We start from the raw sequence: 20625 nt of genomic DNA on the forward strand, positions 1-20625 counted from the left end.
CTCCTTAGTGCACCAGCCCGGCTGCTGTCAGCCACCTGGTTAATTTCTGAGCCTTTTGTTCTGGAACCTTGGAAGCTGCTTTCCCTTAGAATTAAATAGCCAGACAATCTCAGGACTCTAGATATCTGTTCCACTCTGGAGGGACACAGGTAGCAGCGATGGCCACGTCCCCCAGCAGACATCCGTGTGGGGCACCTGCTGGGACTGTGCCGGGCACTGAGACAAGGGGGAGGCGATAAAGGGGAAGCACGGGGGCTGCAGGAACATATGACAGGATTGACCTAGTGAGTGTCATCGCGAAGGTATGTTTCCATTGAGGCCTGAGGAAAAGTGTTCCAAGCTGAAGGAACAGCATTTGCTAGGGCTCTGAGGAGTGAACGGGTGCAGCGCGGGAGAGAAACCGAGAGAAGGCTGGTCTGGGAGTCACCAAGGAAGTGAGGGGCGAGGGCCCCGAGACTGCCTGCTCTGAGTCAGGGGCGCCATCCCTCCAGCTCCGCCTCCGACCGGGTGCCTCCCCAGCAAAGCCCACACGGCCCCTCCCTCACGCCTCTGCTCACAGGGACCCAAACAGATGCCAGCCAGGATGGGGGGCAGGGGAGAGATCAGGCCCCGTAACTGGTATCCACTGCGATACCAGGGTGCTGGGCCACCTGAGCCTGGGGCCTTGGGTGCTCGTGCGGGTGTTAACCACCTGGGTGTCTGCCCTGTGCCCACAGAACATGCTGGAGCAGCTTCTGATCCACCAGCCCAAGGACCCCATCCCATTCATGATTGATCATTTGCAACGAGACAATGATTACGGTGAGCAATGGAGTGGGCCTCCTCCCCCCTCCCCAGCTGTCTCCCTCCCCTCCTCGCCTGGGAACCTCTGGGAACCACTCGGTCCTCCCTGTGTCTAAAGGGAGGTCAGAACAGGGTGGGGAAAGGTTTTGCCAACTTGGGGAGGTGGTTAATTGAAAAATGCCTTAATTTCTTTTGGAGCACAACTCATACAAATTCTCCTGCCAAGTGATTAAAATGAAAACCTCAGAATGGCCCGCGGAATTAATTATTAATGCCTTGGCACGCCCCAGCTGATGTCGCCTGTTGGGTTTAAGCTCTGTGATCACTCCACTTGTCAGGTGTAAATGTGGTTTCTGGTCTACCCAGACAGGCAACACTCGGGTTTTCCTGATGGTCTCGTTGTTGTCGGCGCCCGTTAATGAGTGCCAGAGCTCCCTAAACCTCGCCCAAGCGAGCGCAGGCCCACCAGACCCAAGGCCGGCGCCCGGGACAGGGAGGAGGGAGAGGAGGCGCTCCGTCCCACGGTCGATTTGCCAAGTGGAGGATCGTTGCCGTCCTGTGTGAGCTGTCAGGGAGGCCAGTGTCTCGGAGCTTTGATGTGTCTTTCACTGGATCATTAGCCGCTTTGAAGGAGCTACCAGCGCACCAGTGAAGTGAGGGCTTGGTGCAGCCGAGAGGGGTGGAGGCCTGAGATGCCCCGTGGTGGGCTTCAGAGGCCTAAGATGAGAGAGGATGCTAAGTAGTTTAAAAAAGAAATGCGGAGGGAGGAGACTCCAAGCCTGCAGGTTGCCAGGGACACCTGGCCTCTTCCGCGTGGCCTCGGCAGGGTCAGGGCATCGGAGTGAGGGGCCGTTTCAGAGACCTAAGCTGGGTGGTTCAGTGTGGTGCGGAGAGCCCCAGGAGTGCCATTTTCTGAGCCTCCAGGGAGGCATATTCGAGAACGGACTCTGAGGGTGAGACCGAGCGGTGGGGCGGGGGCTGACGGAGGCGGGGGATCCAGTCTGCCCCGCGGAGAGTCTTCTAAGGGGCCTCCGTTCCCTGGTGCTCTGGTCGGGGCGGGAGGGAGGCTCCCCTGCTCGGTGGGGTGAGAGGCCCCCTTGCTTCCTGGTGGTCCTGCTCCAGACCCCAGCTTGCTGCCCGGGGCCTCACCAAGTGGCCTCCGTTGGCCGGAGGAAGACGTTTCTGCAGCCCCCCGCCCCCTGGCTGTTCGCGGGGCCCGGTGTTGCTAAGTTCTGTTACTTGAGGGCTGCTGTGAGCACTTCTGCCCGTGCTCCCCTCTCGTGCTGCCCCCGCCCAATCAATACAGCCAAGCAAAGTCAGAAGAAGTAAAAGTTGAAGGCCACAGTGAAGTAAACTCAAAGTGAAGAGCGAAGCAAAAGCAGGGAAGTGTCCCTTCCCGCCCTCCCCCCCACCAGGGGGCCTCCAGCACATCTGAGCTCACATCTCCTAGTTAAGTGCGACGAAATGGCGAGAGATCATTGCTCTCTCTCGGCCTCAGTTTCCTCCTCTGTAAAATGGGCATGTCTGGTAACAGAGATGGAGGCGGCAAAGCTCCGGCCTCATCCGTGGTGACCGGTCAGTGACACGGCGGGAAGGGATGACAAGGCCCTGATGCTCCCACGGGGCTTCAGGTGGTGCCATGCAAGTGTCCACTTGTGAAAAGCTTAATGAGGTTTTTCTAAATGAAAACCATGCTTGATAATAATATAACCATTTGAACCCTAAGTTGGGTTGTGGTGGCCCTTGCTACTTACGGTTTGAAAAATTCTGTTGAGGGGCGTGTGTGCCGCGCTGTGTGTTCTACCACAGACCTCAAGGCTTTGTTAGTCTCCCTGCTAGAGATTCAAGAGCCTGAAATTTGAGGCACAGTCCGTCTTTATGCTTTAATCTTGCTCCTCTGTGTGCAGAAATGATTTTCAGCGTCAAACTTTCCACTTGACCAGAATTTTTAAGTTCAAATGTCATCTGATGCAGTGCAGTCGGCCTCGGCGGGACAGTCCTCTCGGGCGCTGGCCTTACAGCCACCTGTAAGAGCCTCTGCTCCTCTCGCCTCCTTTCCTACCTCCTTCCATCCTCCTCGGCGCCCCTTTCCACTGGTTCCCGGGCCTCCTTTCCAAGGCTGCCCTCCACGGAGCCCTTCCTCCTTTCTCCACTTATACCTGCTCTGTTGCTCTCCAGTAGGGGTAGAGAATTCAGACCCTCCCCGTTCAGCTGGAGCTGGGGGCCAGCCTCCTGGCTGTCCTCCCCCATGGCTGGAGTCCAGGCTTTTGGTCCAGATGCTCTCTCAGGGAGTCGGGTCGTTGGATCCCAGTAACCACTGTTTTGAGGGGTTGATTTGTTCCCAGAGCCCTCTATCCCCACTCCCAGGCCTTGGGCCGGCGGCTCTGAGGGATGCTGGCACATCTTTGCCCTTTGGCTCAAGTCCCAACCACTTAAATGAAGAGAGGGGCATCTCTGGGTTTCCCTCCCGTGCCCAGGCCTCCACCTACAAGTGAAGAAAAACGTGGGAGAAGGGGGTGGGGGGGAGGAGGAGGAGGAGGGGAGAAGACCATGCTTCCGGGATTTCTCTAGGAGAGGGGGAAGGTGAAAAGAGTTCCACCCAACCCTCGTGGTTCTAGAAGAGGACAGGAGGCCTGGAGAGGTCCCCTGATGTCTAGCGAGCACTTCTGCAGCCCCGGGCTAGTGGGTCAGTCGGTCCTGCCTTCTCCCGGCCATGCAGTGGCCCGTGTTAACTGCAGCCGGGCGCTCAACCCTCTGCCTCCTGGATGTGGGTGTTGGGTGGCTAGGGGTCCGCTGTGGCACACCGTGGCGCGGCCAGTGGCTAGTGTAGAGGGACAGAAGGCTGTGGGCTCTGGGCGGCGAGCGCGCACGTGAGGGAACGAGGGGAGCCGCCGGCACAGGGCCCGGCAGCCCCTTCGCTGCGAGAAAACCAGATTTGGTACAAAGTGAGCATTTACAGTAGCCCTGGGCAATACGAAAGCAGGCGATGGTGTATATAATGGTACGTTTCGTTTTTTATCAAACGTTTGTCCAAGAGAGCTGTGTATTAGAGCTCCAATACCTAAGGGTTTCCTTGTGAATTTTAGATCATGCTCCTAGTTAAACCTCAAAAGGCTCTGTGGATGGAAAGGCCTTTTGATTGCCTTTGAAGTGGGTTGAAGAAGTTAATTACTCTTGGCAGTCGAGCAGCCTTTTCTGACGCTGTTTATAAATAATTACTCCTGAGCAGGCCTGGAGTTTCAAGGTGTTAGATTTGAAGAAACTGAAATTAATCACATAAATGTGTGCGAGAAATTAGGTGGGGAGAAAGGCCGTGGATGTTCCCCTTTTAAAGTATTTTCATAGATGTGTACAATTTGGGTGCCACTTACAGAGCCAGGAAGGGGAGGGCGTCCCCAGCAGCCGAGGAGCCTCATAACTTTGTCAAAACGAACGTGCAACCTGGGGGTCAGCTCGTTCCCAAAATGCTCGTGTCAAGGTGCAGCCAGTCCCTTCTTCTCGGTCCCTCAGGCCCTGAGCCTTGTTGCGTCTGGCCCGAGTTCTAGGGAGCTTCAGCGGAGGCCTGGGGTTAGAGCCCTGCAGAGGCAGCAGGGCGTCGGGCACCTGAGCCAGACCCCCACCCTCCCCGCGCCGCCCCACCGCCCTTTCTTCCTCTGGCTTCGGCAAGCAGGCGTCCTCCCCACGGTCCGAGCGAGCTCTTTGCTTCAGCGCACCAGGCCCCCCTGCCCTGGACCTCCCTCCCTGCCGCCCTGATGCTGCCCCTCCCCGCGAGCCTTCCGTGGCATCCCAGCTCTGATCTCGCCGGACCAAGTGTTCCCAAAGCCACCTCGTTTCCAGGCCCATCCCACAAGCAGTGTCTTCCACCTGCTGTGGCTTGCAGGGCCCCGGCAGGCCTTGCCCCAGGTTACAAGGCCAGAGCAGAGAATGGGCTGTGAAGCCCCGCCCCGGCTCCCGCCCCCGCAGCCGAAAGTGCCTTGCCTGCCCTGGGCCTGTGCCCTGAGCTTCTCCGCTCGGCGGAGCCCCGCTCTGGGCATGGTCCGGGAGGTGCTCTCCCTGGCGGCCCTGCAGAGCCCGGCTCCCGGTGGCCCTGCGTCAGCGGCATTCTGGACACAGGCTGCAGTGTCAGGTGCCCAGTGCAGCAGTGATGCTCCGCCCACACCCTTGGTGGCCTCACGCGGGGGGGCGTTGCTCCTGGTAGGTGGCCCCGGGGCCTGCCTCCCGCCGGGGCAGGATTCTCTGAGCCACGCTGGCCTTTGAATAAACCCCCCCTCTCCCCGACTCAGCCTCATCTGCTTGCTGCAGCTTGCAGCCGAGAATGCCAACTGGCACAAGATGCCTTTGTAAGGAGGTAGTGATGGTGGAGACAAAGGTAACCAAACACTCAGTGGCCACAGAGAGGGGGGCAGCCGAGGAGGAGGCCACCAAAGGTCCTGCTGCGCGTGTGGCTCCTTGCAGCTCTGGCTGTGGGAAAGGAAGATGAGACTTGGTTGCAGCCCCCTGGGGACCCGCTCAGCCGCTCAGCAGGGGGACAGAACTCACCAGGGCTGCAGCAGCCCCTTAATCAGGAGTGGGGTGAGAATCTCAGAAGAGGAAGCCAGTGGGGCGGGGGGGGGTTGGGGCGAGGAGGGCATTCCTGACGGGGAGGTGACGGGTGACAAAGTAGGAACGTGGGAGGAACATGGTCGGGAAGAACGAGGAAGTCCAAGATGAAGGGAGGGGATTGCTCCGGGCTCCTGGGCGACCTTCCGGATCCCCAGGTGAGAATCTCAGAAGAGGAAGCCAGTGGGGCGGGGGCGGGGGGTTGGGGCGAGGAGGGCATTCCTGACGGGGAGGTGACGGGTGACAAAGTAGGAACGTGGGAGGAACATGGTCGGGAAGAACGAGGAAGTCCAAGATGAAGGGAGGGGATTGCTCCGGGCTCCTGGGCGACCTTCCGGATCCCCAGCTAGGCGAGGCTGTCAGGGCGCCCAGGACACATCCCAGCCTCCTGCTGAGGTCAGGCCCCTCAACAAGGGTCCAAGGGGACTTAAAGGAACACAGAGCCCCTTGGCCCGAAGGACACTGGCAGCTGAGTCCACCCTACTGAGGAGGCCCGGAGGCTCCCTTGCCGAGCGTGACTTGGAGAGAAAGGCTATGTGCGGGGGTTTGCTGAGCTGGAAGCTGGCCGCGCCTCCTGGCAGCAGGCCAGGTGCTGCCCTGACCAGGGCCTTCCCGTCCCACATCCCTGATTCACATCACCAGCCCCAGGAAAGGCTTTGGGCTTCCGAGAAGCAAGTTGCTTACATTTCACAACAGTGGGGCCGGGTGGCCCAGATTTAGAAACACGGACAGCGACAGTGTTTGCTCTAAGGCCATCAGCTGGAGGCACACAGACATCAAGCAGCAGCAGAAAGCTGTGACGTGTGTCTGACATCATCCGTGGGCTCGAGGAGAGGCAGTTCCCTCGCGGAGACGGGGCAGAGGCCGGCCCTCCCTCTCAGGTCCGGTCTAACGCGATTACGTCGCCGACCCGGTGCGGGCCTCGGGCCACCTTGCTTTTCTGGGCGGCACTCAGCCCAGTGCGAGCTCGGATGAGGCGCTCCATGAGTATTTGTGGAGTGAATCGGTGAATTTTCCTGAACTTGCCCTCTGCGTTTCCCCCGAAAATGAGAAGGTGCTGTGAACTGGGGCACAGGTCTGTTTAAACCCAAGCAGCCTGGCTGGGTGTAGGCCTGCTGATGATCACGAACGCGGGGCCCAGACCCTCTAGTCCCTTCTCTGCGTCCACTCCCAAACTAGGAGGTCCTCCACCCGTGAGGCTCCCTCTCGGAGGCCTGGCAGGAGCGGGCCCCGTGAGTTGTTGCGCACACCCGTTCATCCTTCCCCGTGGGCTGGGGCCGGGCTGACAGGCAGAGGCAGAGGCCTGGTTCCCCAGCCTGGGTGCCGCGCCCCTCGCTTCCCACAGCTGGGGCAGGGGTGACGTAATCAAGGTGGCACTCAGGGAGGAACCAGCGAGGGTTCACCTGTCCAGATACCACATTCCGTTTCCTTCGTTTTGACCCAAGCGCACACCTTCCAGCACGTTTCTTAAGATGCTGGGTTTTTTTTTCTTTTCCAATGGCCAGTACCTGCTCGCTAGTCTGGTAGTGTCTTCGGGAATTCTGCAGGGTCGGGAGCCTTCCAGAGCCAGGAGTATCACACCGAAGCCAGTGGTTTCCATCTTCATAGAAATGCCCGTATTTGAAAACAAAGGCTTTTCTATCTGGGGTTTTATAAATCTGGCCCATACACTCCAGGCTTTTCCCCATTATTTCCCTCTGTAAAATGATGGGGAATGCAATTTGCTAAATAAGAAGGCATAGATTTAAAAAAAACAAAACAAAAAAAAACCACCTTTGACGGTCGATTTCCATAAAATACAGCTTTATTTGAGAGCATGTCCCTGAGACCAAGTCCCTGTTTAAAATGCTTTATGGTGTTTGAAATCCCACTTGTTCTTGATATTTATTGGTTTGGCAAACAAGTTACCGTGTCCACATCCCCTTGGAGACAGAAATATAAATCGTCTCGGTGATCACTTACCTCTCTAAACACAGAGAGTATGTTCTGCGGGGGGCGCATCTCGGAGCCCCTGGGTTACAAACGACCGCGTCACTCCCAGAAAATGAAATCTGGGGAGGAAAGAAATACACACACCCAGAGCTCTGCAGACGCGGGAGGTTGCTTTGTCATATTGAATGGTGACACTCTAATCTCTTTATTCCACAGTGCCGAAGATTGTAATATTAGGTCCACCCGCCTCGGGGAAAACAACTCTAGTAAGTGTGTCATATTAAGTGTTGTAATACAGTGGTTTCTCATTTGTCCTGCAGAGACGGAATGAGACTGCACCTCTGCGAATTTTCAACGTAACTGAGCTTTTCTTCATCTTTTCTCTCTCCTGCTTCTTGACTTATTTTCTCATGACAAGAGGCAGTGTGCGTTTGTAGTAGAAAACCTAGAAAATACAAAAAACAAAAGTAGAGTTCCCCAAGCATCCAGAGATAAGCATTCTTTGAATGTGTGGGATATTCCTTCCAGGGTTTTCTCATGGCTACATGGCCACCACCATGGCAAACCCTTCGTTCCATCCTTAGGATACATTTCTAGAAGGGGAAGTGCTGGGTCAAATGGCACACACATTGCAAAGACTTTTTGGTGTGGAATCTTCAGATTCACTCATAAAATTTTAATTATGAAATGTTTTAACCAGTCAGAAAAGCAGAGAAACTACACCAGAGATACTCATGTATCCCACTGCCGAATTTTACAGGAACTTATCATTTTGTCATATTCGCTTTGACGACTTTCTCTCCATTTCAAAGACAGTAGAACTTTAAAGATACGGCAACTACCTCACCCCACTTCCCTCACTCCTTTTTGTCTCTCCCTCCCTGGAGGCAACCCCTGTCCTGAAGCTGAAGCTTCATTCCATGTATGGTTTTAATCTTTCAGCTCCTTTTTTAAGTGCCAAAAGAGTCTTCAAATTATAATCATCTGAAATGGAACTCTGGTTTTTCAAAAGCCTGGCTAGTGAGCTTCAGGTAACATAAGTTAATGATAAACAACAAGGACCTACTGTAGAGCACAGGGAACTATATTCAATATCTTGTAACAACCTATAATGGAAAAGGATCTGAAAAAGTATATATCTGTATCTATATATCTGTAATCTATATATAGCCGAGTCACTCTGCTATACACCAGAACCTAACACAACATCGTAAATCAACTATACACTTTACTTAAAAAAATAAACATTAACGACCTCTTCCTCGATCACTGTATCATCTCTGTCAGCTCTCCTCCTGGGCCCCGATGATGCGGCAGGTGGTTTCCCCCGACTAGCTGGCGCCTGGCTTCGTTCTGAAAAGGAATTCAGGTGTCTGGTCCTCACATAAAACCACGTGCATCTGCCCTGCTTTTGGAGTTAGGATAGCCAGCTCTTCTATTTGTCTGTCGCCTCTCTGTCCGTCCATCCATCCATCCATCCATCCGTCTACCTCTCTGTAGTTTTTCTGCTCTGTTCCTCAGGGTCCGGCTGTCAGCTTTCACTCCTCTCCGCAGTCCACCCTCCCGATCGCCATTTCACTGTTAGAAACCAGGGGCTCCTGGACCTGGGGACCTGGCAGTCGCTGGCACTAACTGGTGTTTCCGCTACAAGCCTTTGGGCAGATTCGCAGTTCCCACCCCTGTCTGCTGTGTAGGGACACACAGATCTCCCTGTACAATAAGAGGATACATGGTGAAAGCCTGACGGGCTATTTCCTGATCTTGTCGCTGACATTTCCCAGCACAAGGAGCAGCAAGATGAGGGTTCCTGCCTGCCCTGGGGGACGTCTAGGGGCCTTATTTTTCCTCTTGGCCGTGCCGTGCGGCTTGCGGGATCTTAGTCCCCTGGCCAGGGGTGGAAGCCCGGCCCCGGCAGTGAAAGCGCCGAGCCCTAACCACCGGACCGCCAGGGGAGCCCCCCCTCCGGGGCCTTTTGACTCTTGCGGCTGCCGAAATGGTCATCGGTATAATCTGGGTGTTAAGAACATTTTGTTGCACGATTATACCTTCAGATGTGTTCTTCCCTGGTAGAGTATATATAGTGGCCGTCGCTGAACTAAACATTCACTTGGCGAGAATATGCCACCCCCCATTCTTTAAGAAAAAAATGAACACCGAGGATGGGCCGCGACCCCTCTTAGGGCCTGGCCCCGCGTTGCCCGTTCTAACCCTTTCTTGCGTTAAGAACTCATGGCCCACAGAGCCTGAAGAGGCAGAGGCCCAGGGCGGCAAAGCATAGGTTCCCCAGGTCCGTTTAGAGTCGATGGCTGGTTGAGGAAGAAACGGCAGGCGAGCAGAATTGCACGGCTGGGAGGGACGTTATGGGTTTGCCTCCCTTGGTGGCCTCCTTCCAGCCAGAAATAATTATGCTTCCCTATGAGAGCCTTTTCCAGCAGCAGGACCCGGGCGTTGTAATGGCGTCCTCTTAATTATTCCTTTCACAAACATTTTCTTTTCCTCTTTCCTTTCTTCAGGCAATGTGGCTTGGCAAACATCTGAATAGCAATCTCCTCAGCGTGGAGAGCTTGATAGCAAAAGAATATTCCTCTCTGGCTGCAGATGCCAGGAGGCATTATCAGAAGTTCCAGGTAGGATGGGTCCTGGGGAACAGGATGGGGTGAGAGCTCCCAAGGCTCCCCCATCACCTACCCCACTCTTTCCATTTCCTGGTGGATTAAGTGAGAGAAAATACTGGGGTAAAATGGAATATAGGCAGGATGCGACAGAAGGAAGGAGAGAATTCTGCAGTAGGGCACACAGGTCCCGGTGGGGACTGAGGTGAGGGGTTTGTGGTGGGAAGGGATCAGTAACGGTGAGGATGCTGTTCTGTACCGATGGAGTGGCCCAGCCCCGCTCTTCTTAGGGTCAGCCAGATCAGGTGGGTGGGGGCAGGGCAGGGGTCTCCATCCCACAGGTGATGCTTGTGGCCTGCACCAGGACCTGCAGGCCTGAGCTGGCGGGGAGTTTAAAGGGCAGTGGTCCAGCTCTCCCCAGAGTGGAGAGACCCCGAGTGCTGCAGCTCAGGGGCACTTCCTTCCGCCCCTCGGGGTGGGCACCCTGTGGCATCCCAGGAGGATCAGGGCTCTGTTTCTAAAATCCCACCAACACTATATTTGAAAGACTTTTTTTTTTTAATTTATTTTTATTTTTGGCCGCATTGGGTCTTCGTTGCTGCACGCGGGCTTTGTCTGGTTGCGGCGAGCAGGGAGGGGCTGCTCTTCGTGGCGGTTTGCGGCCTTCTCGTCGCGGTGGCTTCTCTTGTTGCGGAGCACGGGCTCTAGGTGCGCGGGCTTCAGTAGCTGAGGCTCGTGGGCTCAGTAGTTGTGGTTTGCAGGCTCTAGAGCGCAGGCTCAGTAGTTGTGGCGCACGGGCTTAGTTGCTCCGCGGCACGTGGGATCTTCCCGGACCAGGGCTCGAACCCGTGTCCCCTGCGTCGGCAGGCGGATTCTTAACCCCTGCGCCACCAGGGAAGCCCGAAAGACATTTTTAAAAGGGAAGTATAGGGCTTGATCGTGTTGGTTCTCTTAAGTGCAAATAGACGTTTCCGAACATCTTTTCAAAATCCCCTTTGGAGCATAAGCAGATGCCTCAGTCCTTTCAGGCTGCTGTCACAGAGACCGGGTGGCTTGGAAACAGAGTCTGCCTCCCAGTTCTGGAGGCTGGGAAGTCCCAGGTCATGGCGCCCGCAGACTCGGTGTTGGCTGACAGCCGTCTTCTCGCGGTAGCCTCACGTGGCAAGGGGACGGGGAGCTCTCTGGAGCCTCTTCTTTAGGGCACCCAAAGGCCCCACCTCCCAATACCATCACCTTGAGGACTTCAACACAGGACCTTGCGGGGACACAGGCATTCAGCGCAGAGCGGCAGGGCCGCTCCTTCAGGTGTTCTTCACTGGCACGCAGCCTTTCTCTTGTTTGTGAGGGGAGACAGCTGAGAAGGTGGGGGTCCTGTGTCTGCTGAGTGCTAGGTGTGCGCGGGCCTCCCCTCCTCCCCTCCCGATTTTCCTGCAAGGTGTGCTGATACCTGGTGAGGCTGAGTAAGTGCCCAGGGCCAGGGCAGGACCCAGACCCCCCCCCCGGGGCTGCCCGGGCCTCGGGCCGCCAGTCGGGGGGAGAACCCTGGGTCTCCTGCCCGTCTCTGCAGAGGCCGCAGCCGAGAGCTGGTCGCCGCCCCTCTTGTGTTCACCTTCATTCATCGGGCCGGGTCTCGACCATGTGGCCGTGTGGTCACTGCTCCTCCAAGAACTCGGAAGGAAGCTTCCCGACCTCGTGGGCTGCCCGTGAATGACGGCTGGTGGGACAAGTAGCAGAGACGGCCAGCCCGTGGCTACCAGTAGCAGAGATCGCCCGGGCTGCCCAGGGCAGAAAAGGGGATGAGGAGGGGGACGCGGTGACTCCCGGGCCCCGGGTGGAGGAAGCACCCAGCGCCCTGGCTCTGTGGCCGGGAACTGGGCAGCAGCCTGGCCTCCTCTGCCCTGTGCAGCTGCTTGTCTCCGTCTCCATTCTCCCTGTGGTTCTCCCTTCCTTTCGCCTTCTGCCTTCCACGGCCACTCGTGACCACCAGCCTCGTCCAGGTTCCCGTGTCTTCGCTGCACACCACCCACAGAGGCAGCTCCAAGGCCAAATTTCCAGAAAAGGGCTTTGTGTGGGCCAGCGGGTCAGGCGGCCCCAGGGCCGGGCCAGCTCTGGTGAGGGGTGCGCACAGCAGGCGCGTCAAGGCCACGGAGCGCGGCCACGGCCAGGAGGGCCCGGCAGGGTGCGGGCAGTTCCTGGAGATGAGGGTGTCACTTAGGCAAACTCCCAGCCTCAAGTTTGCCGATAGCAACAGTTTGAGGGAAGTGAAGGAAAACCTCCTTCGGCAAGGTCAGCGCCCACCCCCCGCCCCGCTACCCAAATGGTGAACCGGTTCTAACCCCGCTTAATCCAGAGCACTTCCGGACCCCATATCACCTGGCCGGGACGGTCAGGGCAGGCAAGTGACGCCCCTGCACTGCCCTGCCGTCTTGCAGGAGTCAGAGCGTGTGGTCAGAGTTCGGGGGATACCAGCTTTTGGGGTGGGAATACAGTTTTAGAAAGCAAGTGGTTCTCTCATTTCCTGCAGAAGATAAGCTTTTCAGGGTGGGAGAGGCAGGCTCATTTCTAGGATAAAGATGCGTTTATTAGGGTTAGAAAATTCAACGGCGAGGAGGGCGTTTAAGGAAATTCCTCCTGGGTTTCATTACTCTAATTATCAGCATATTTCAGACCACATCGAAGTGCTTTCAAGGGTGTCTTGTTGGGGCTCTTTGGTTCCGAAGCGCGGGTGGAGGGAAGATGAAAGGCCGAGGCGTCGGGACTGATCAAGGAGGGAAGGGCTCTGAGGAGGGGGGGCGGGCGCGTGGCCTTGCCGCAGACGGCCACTCATTAAGTGTTGTCTTTAAAGCATCTGCTGATCTGGAGCCTTGACAGCTCTTTCTGCAAAGCAGCAATAATACCTTCAAATACATAATTTTCTCCTCTGCTAATCTTGGCTCTGCCCTCCTATACAGAATTCTCTTATGTAGCGGGTGTTAACCAAGACGCTTCCATCTTCGGAATTTCCAAATGGTTTCTGAAACACTTCCTCATCACCTCCTGTGTGCCAAGCACCGTCCTGCGTGCCGTGCCGTGGGAGACCCAGAGATGAGTTCCTTCTCCTCGCCCCTGGGGACTTCTAGCCAGTGGGGGAGACCGAGGGTACCCACCCGAGGACGCAGGGCCAGAAAGCCCTCATGCGGTCAGTCGGTGGCTCGCTTGACTAACTCATTTCCTGAGTGTCCTCTGAGCACCTGCTAAGCCCTAGACGTGGCTCTGGGCGGGGAAGAGCGTACAGGTTCCATGGGGAAAGGACATTTCTTTGCAGCAGGAGCTGGATGGAGCCGATTGCTCTAGAGTGTGCTAGATTTTTACTGAAAAAAAAAAAAAAGAAAGAAAAGAAAAGCTTTATTATTGAAACCCCTGCGGGAAGCATATGTATTTGCAAATTTAAAACTGCGTAGTCCAGAGGTGCTCGACCTGAGCAGCACCTTAGGCTCACCTGGGCCCCACCAGACTCTTTTAGTCTGAATCCCTGGAAGTGGGGGACCGGACCTCTGGATTTAAACATGCTCCCTAGGGAGTTCTCGTCTGGTCATCTGGGAGCCCAGCCCAGACACCATTCCCCTTTTCTCATGGCAGTGATTACTTTTACAGCACAGTTTTTGCTAAATCAAGGTTTCTTTGGAACGCAGCTGTTGCGTTAGGGCAGAACTGCCTGTGTTTGTTGAATGAATAAATGAGCCACACGCCAAAGGCTGCTCAGACCAGAAGGGGGCAAAGCTGGATTCTTCCCAACTTCAGTTCCGTTTAATTCCCAACTTCAGTCCCCTTGAAAAATTAAGAACCTGGTGTAACATGATGGACCCAAGCGCCCAGTTGTCAGTCACCATTCTTTAACGCCCAAATGATAGCACTTGGGCCCTTATCCTGCCTCTGTCTACACAGAGAGCTGTGGTCCCCTGCACGTATTTCTGAGGGTTTCCGGGATTGCCCGGCAGTCCTGGCTTCCAAGTCCTCTGGGTTGTCTCCTTCCCCTCCGGCCATTCCATCTCCCACCTGGCTGCTCTCTGTCTTGGAGGCTGTGTTCAGAGAGAGCCAGCAGGAGCCCGCACGCTCTGTCCTTCCCTGTCCGACACCCGAGGCAGTGGTGCGGAATGGTCCTTTTGGGAAGGTTTGGGCGGGGGAAGGATGGGGACAGCCCAGGATGGGGACAGAGAAACCCAAAGACCAGTCTCCGTAGCTCCTTTAAAGTTCGCTGGCCTTTCCCACTACCGGGTTTCCCTTCCCGGCCACCTCCCTCTATGGGCCTGTCGGTGCCCCGCGGTGGGGGTCTCTCCTCTCCCTTCAAAGTCTCATCTCCTGTCCTCTCCCTCCTCTCGCCTCCTGTCCCCGTTCCAGACTCTGCCTGGGCCCTGCCTCTCAGAACCAGGAGAGTCCCTGCCGTGTAAACCTGCTCTGACAGCCCCCAGAAGCAGCAGAAACTTTGAAAGGAGAGTTGTCTTTAAAGGATTCTCGGATCAGTTCTTAAGCGAGCGCAAGTCCAAGTACGGGCCTTCCCTCCCCCACCAGCAGCCCCTCTAGGGAGGCCCCGCCCCTCCTGGCAGACCAGGAGTCTCAGCTCCTCCCCTTCCTGCTTTGCTCCAGATGGAAGTTCGTGCAGTTGATCAACAACATGCCCACAACTCCGGAGCAAGCGTTACCCAAAGGTGACGCAGTGACGTCAGGGGCCCTGAGGCTGGGGCCTGGTGATGGGCCCATGTGGGCTGCTGCCATCCTGTGCAGGAAGCCGAGGCTGGAGAAGCTCAGGGAGGTGCCCCGGGGGCCAGAGCCAGGGCTTGAGCCTCCAGGGGCCGCGTCTTCGGGGCAGGGGCGGCGCCTCCGAGGATCGCAGGCCAGCGGTTGTGCCCCCCGAGAAGCAAGGTCCAAACTGGGGCCAGCGCAGCTGATCCCGCCCTTTACGGCAGGCGGGCGGGCTGGCGGTCGTGTTGCCACGGAGCGGGAGGCCGAGGGGCCGGGGGCCTGCACCTGGGCTGGGCCTTCTAGGTGACCAGCAGGGGCTGCACTGGGCTCCATCCGTTTGTTTGTCCCTGACTCTCCCCCAGAAGCCAGGCTCTGGGGGCTGGGGTGGGAGAGCACAGCAGCGCTCGGGAAGGAGGGAGCCCGATTCCTGCAAAGACAGTTTGGCAGGGCTCCGAGCGGCGGCCCCCGGGAGGCCCCCACTGCTGACGCCACAGATGAAAGCTGGCACCGAGACGGCACAGAGGCGGCGAGCGGGGGCGGGGCGGGGGGCGCTCGCAAGGGGCCGCGCTCAAAGTCGCCGGCCTGTCCCCCGCCGCCGCGCGGGCCGTGGGGGGGCGCCGCGCTCCACCCGGACCTGTCGCCTTTCAACCCGTGTGCTTTGGTTGGCTTGCACCCCCCTCGTCCCCCGCGTCCCAGAACCCCTTTGAATGCTGCTTCCCGAATGGGTGATGGCAGGGAAGGGAGGGGAATCTCGGGATGGAAACCGGCTGCGCCTGGGGTCGGCGGGGGAGGACGCCAGGGGACGGGAAGGATAGAAGCCATGTGGAGGGGAGGGGCAGGGCTGCCCGCTGTCCCCTTGGCGGCCTCGGGGGTGGGGCGGTTCCCGGGATCGTTGGGGCATATGGGCGCCAGCAGGACACTCTCCCTCTCCAGCAACTTCTTCCACGTGGGGTAGGGTCTTGGGTGCTGGAATTTGCTTAAGTCGGTGATGCTCCAGGTGTGGCCCCCCGACCAGCATCCTCAGCATCACCCGAAAACCTACTCGAAATGCAGATTCCCAGCCTAACCCGGACCTGCCGAGTCAGAAACCCTGGGGCGAGGCCAGCGATCTGTGAGCTGACATGCTCTGCCGGGATGCACGTTCGAGTTGAGAACTACCGGCTCAAGCAGGAAATTGGCAGAGGGCAGATGGAAGGACACAGAGGTGTCGTAGGAGATACTGAAACCAGGGACCAGATGCCGGCTAGCCTCCCTCTTGTCTCTGGCCTACTCACTCATTCATTCTCTCTCTCCCGCTCACTCTTGCTCTTGACTTTTGCTGTCCACTTCTAGAAGCCATAGCGGCCCCGTAACTTTCAAGGGGAGACCTTACAAGTTCCCATCAGAGGCGCCCCCCTCCCTTATCCTCTTGCCGTCTGCTCTTCCTTTTCCAATTCCACATCCTGGAAAAGCCATTCTGGGGCTGAGAGACCTGGTTTCTCTCTCTCCTTTTGTACTGGTTTTATTCCCTTATACTCCCCCTGTGCCTGCAAAGTGGCTGCTGCAGCTCCAGCTGTTACATCCTCTCAGCTTCAGATCCAGTGGAAAGCAAGGTTCCTGCCCCTGATGATTGCACTCATGTCCTGGGCCTGACTCTCACTCGCTGGGGCTGGGCCTTGGGCAGCCTCTGAAACAATCACAGTGGCCCGGAGTGGGATATGCTGATCAGCTTGGACCAATCAGGGCCCTCGTCTGGATCCGACGGTGGGCTTGACCCCACAGAAACTGTAAAGGCCGAAGGGCAAGACAGTGTGGGCTCAAAGGAACTTTGGGGGACTGTATATTACTGGGGGTGGGGTGTATGGATGCTGGGCAGAAAATAAAAGCAAACACTGGAGTATTGTTACTCATTTCTACTGGTGTAGTGTGTGAGGCCTGAAGAGGGCAAGACCCAAGGTCACCCAGCCGGCTGGAGCTGCAGCAGCCATTATGTAGGCAAGAGGTGGGAGCTTGAACCATGAATGGAGCCAGCCTCGGGCAGGGGTTGGGGGGATGAGCCCTAATGCTGAGGGTGAGTCTCTGCTCTACATAAAAAAACGTCTGTTCCAGGAATCCCCCACCCCCCCAACAACGGACCTCAGCATTTGGAATTTATTTTGACTTCCCACATCTTTTATCAGAGGTGTGAGTGGGAGCTAGGAGAGATTTGGGCCCCTGGTTGTACACTACAGGGGGAGGTGACACAGACCAGGCATCAATGGCCCACTGGGCAGAGCTGCTTCCTCATCCAGATCCTGGCTGAGGAAGGAGGTGCAAGGTTTATTAAGGGGGCCTGAGGGTAACAATTGCCATAGCACCGAGCCCTTGCTGGGGGCCACGCACGTCCCAGGAGTCACGTGTATTACCTCATTTAATCCTCATGGCAACTCTTTGAAGCACTTGGTCTTCGTCTCGTTTACAGACGCGGAAAGTGAGGCTCAGAGCACTGAAGGCACTGTCCAGGGTCACTCAGCGGGTGACCAAGGTCCAAATCATGAGTGTCTGAGTCCCCAGCCAATCCAGTGGTCCCCCAAGGTTCTCCCTGGGAACATTCTTTCCCCACTCGGGCCATCCTTCTCCTGAAGCCGGAGAGAACCTCCTGGATCACGGCTCACAGGCCTCCCACCTCCTCCCCCTCTAGCCCCTGGCCCTCCCCTGTGAGCGGTTCCCCGGACACCCTTCACTGCCACCTCCACGTGCCCAAGCCCAGCCTGCTCTTGTCGGGGGACCCATTCAAACGGCTCAAAGAGAAGACAGGTCAGGGTGCTGCCTGTAGAATCCAGGAGAACTCGAGCCCCCGTGGGGATTGGCCCCCTACCTCCCAGCCCTTCTCTGCACATCTGGTACCCCACGCCCTCTCTCGGAATCGCCCTGTGTGCAAAGTGACCGAAGCCGGTTCGCTGCGCGCAGGTAAACACGGAGGGGGGCCGAGTGCTGTCCAGTCCCCTGACTCTCGCTCCCAGGACGTAGCGAGAGTGAGGCGTGGACGGGTTCTGCCACGTGCATGGACGCTTATCAAAGCGCCCTTTCCAAGTCAGCAGCCCCGAGCGTTCCCACAGCCTGTCCCAGAGGCTCCGTGATGTCCCAGCTCTCTGTCCCTTTAGGTGCGCCTTCATCACTCCAGGCAGACACGGCAGCATTCCCGAGGCAGGATCTGGTCACTCTGGACGCAGGCTCTAAAATGAGAGGCCCAGACTTTCCTCCAGCATCACTGACATGTTGCCAGGCCCACCGCTCGCCCTAAGGAGCCTTCGGGAAGTTAGGGAAAGGTGCTCGTCCCCCCGGGCCTGCGTGCTCCCCCTTCAGGGTCCCCAGCCTGGCAGAAGGAGTGTAAGGTAGATTTCGCCTGCCCCTCGCCGCACAGCTGGGTGCCTCTGGGCTCCCCCGCTGGGCCGTGGCCCTGAGGGCCCTCACCCGCACCTGGCAGAAGCCCTGCCCCCTCCCGGAGGCCGGTCAGCCCGGACTTAGCTTGGGGTGTGTGGCCCGGGGCTGGCCCAGGAGTCTCCCTTGGCCGAGCGTTGGGGAGTCTGGGGAGAAGCACCCGCTTTTAGTGACCGGGGGTCAAGGGGACACCTGGGAGCAGGTCTTCCGGGGGCCTGGGCTCTGGGGCGTTTGAGGTTTGGTTAGGAAGAGCAGACCTGGTTGTGAAAAATGGGATGTCACTTCTGGTCCGAGAGAGACAGCTGAGAGGAGAGGAAGCAGAAAGGAGGCCACTCTAGGTGTCACTCCCGCGCACCCCCGACCGTGGCTTGTCTGTCCTTCCCGAGCCCGGCCCGCCTGCCCCTGCTTCTCCCTGGCTGTGTAGCCCGGGGAGGTGACCTAAGCTCCCTGGCGCCCGGCTTCCCCACCCGTCGAAAGGGCATGAAAATAGTACAGACTGCCCAGAGCTGTCAACATTGACTACTGTAGCCTGGCACAGTGCCTGGCACCCAGCACACGCTCAGCAGAAACCGCCAGCATCTTCAGTACTTCCGCAGCGAATCAGGGAATATGAAGTTTCATTAAGTCATCGGTCAGCAGGGGCTTCCTCCATCCCTGACGCGTTTTGGTGCAGGGGCAGAGGTGCGCTGGTCAATATTTCACAACCAGCTCTCTGAGGGAAGAAGCCCTCCTTTGTAGCAGTTGCCCATTTCCGTGGTACAAATGCCACGGAATACCAGGGCCTGCGTCAGGCTACCACCGTGAGGTCACGGAACGTGGGTTTGGGAACAGATGTGCGCCACCGGCTCCCTCTCGTACACCATTGTCTGGGGGACAAAGCGAGGGAGACTCAGTCCCTTTCCTCCAGGGACGGTGAACCTTTCTGGGGGGACAGACATGTGAGCAGGCCCCTGGAAGGGCGTCTGCCTAGTGCAGTAACAGAGTCTGCCGTCGAGGATCATGGCGGCCGCCAAGCCAGCCCGGGGAGGGTCAGGGAGGGCTGCCTGCAGGCAGTGGCCCTTGGGGCTGAGGCTCAGCGGGACCCTGGAGTCACCCAGGTGGCGTTGGGCAGAGCATCGGGGCGGGGGCCCAGGACAAGCCAGAGCGTGGAGGTGGGCGCGCATGCATGTTGGGGGGTCATCAAAGGGGAGCCCAGGCTGGACGAGGGCAGGGCCGCAAGCTGGGCCTGGGCTCCATAGAGGCCACAGGGCCCTGGTCCAGGACCTGGAGAAGCTTCGTGTCCACAGGGCCGGGTCCTTGGTTCTTAGCGAGCCCGCTGGCCTGCCGGTCTGTGTCCCTTTGAGCCCCACACGGAAGGTCAGACTCTCATCCTGTGTCCTCTTTCCTGTAGACGGTGCCCAGCATGCTGCTCGTCAGACTGGTTCAGGAACGCCTGAGGGAAGAGGACTGCATCAGGCGGGTGAGAAGCCCTGCGTGGAGCCAGCGGGGGCTCCGGGGAGAGGGGGCCCTCCCTTACCACGTGAAGGAGGCTGAGGGCCGTGTGTTTATGTCCCAGAGCAGAGGTGACCTGCAGAGAAGGGCAAGAACCGAAACTCGGTGAAGGTCAGGCTGTGCCCGTGGGTTTCACCTTGGATGGAGGAAGAATAACAAGGTGGCATCTGGGAAGCCCATCGGGGTTCCTGTAGGAAAGAGCTGGCCCACCCCACGGGGTCACAGGAGAGCCTTTAATGGAAGGACAGCTGCAGAAGTGGGGAGGGAGGCGCCCCGGACCTGGAGGGGCCGAGGGAGGATTGGGGGGGGCCCCCGGACGCCCCTTCCATCCTCTGACCTCGTGTGCGCTCTCTTCCGCCAGACCCCGTGAAGCCAGAGGGCAGGGGTCCAGCTGAGGCCGTCCGTGGGGGTCAGCCTCCTGGGGCGTGGACGGGGGTTGCGATGTTGTGATTTATAAGAAGAAATGTGTATTTGGCCTTCGTCCAATTTATCAGTTGTTTGGGATTTTTTTTAGTATTCCATGTTAATTTTTCGCTTGTGTGTTTTACTGTTATCTCTTTGTAGGTTTTTTTGGTTTTCTTTTGTTTTAGTGGATGACCTAGCGATTACAATATACAAACTTAGATTTCCACAGTCTACTTAGAGTCAGTATTTTACCATTTCAGGCAGAATGTGCAATATTGGTCTCTTTCCTGTCTCCTCTTTATGTTGTAGTTGTCTTCTGTTTTCATCTGTATGCATCAAAAATCTCATCGGGCAAATGTTATAATTTTCGGTCTCAATCATCAAACATATTTTAAAAACTCAAGAGGAGAAGAGTTTGTTATATTTATTCAGGTATTTACTATTTCTCTTGTTCCCCCTTCACTCCTGATGTTCCAAGTGTCCCCTTCTGTCTGAAAAACTTTTTAGCAATTCTTCTAGGGTAGGTATGCCGGCAATGAATTCTCTTGCTTGTCCTTCGTCTGAGAATGTCTTTATTTTGCCTTCATTCCTGAAGGATATTTTCTCCTGGATTCAGAATTCTAGACTGCCAATTTTTTCTTTCAGCACTTTGCAAAATGTTTCACTTTTAACACTGTGGTTTCTG

General features: G+C 57.1%; 1 protein-coding gene across 13 annotated transcripts in view; it reads left to right on the top strand.

Moving 5' to 3' along the window:
* LOC102990948 (adenylate kinase 8) overlaps positions 1–20625 on the top strand; it is a 142443-nt gene that overhangs the window by 12199 nt on the left and 109619 nt on the right. For 6 of the 13 annotated variants that reach the window (XM_028497225.2, XM_055089411.1, XM_007101474.2 and 3 more), the window contains exons 2-5: positions 717–801; positions 7531–7580; positions 9828–9941; positions 19435–19503. In XM_028497225.2, the coding sequence (XP_028353026.1) occupies positions 720–801; positions 7531–7580; positions 9828–9941; positions 19435–19503 (315 nt within the window). In that variant the 5' untranslated portion in view covers positions 717–719. The other 7 variants (XM_028497229.2, XM_028497230.2, XM_028497231.2 and 4 more) reach the window with 7 other exon arrangements.

This window comes from Physeter macrocephalus, chromosome 13, assembly GCF_002837175.3.
Source record: "Physeter macrocephalus isolate SW-GA chromosome 13, ASM283717v5, whole genome shotgun sequence".
Classification (NCBI taxonomy): Eukaryota; Metazoa; Chordata; class Mammalia; order Artiodactyla; family Physeteridae; genus Physeter; species Physeter macrocephalus.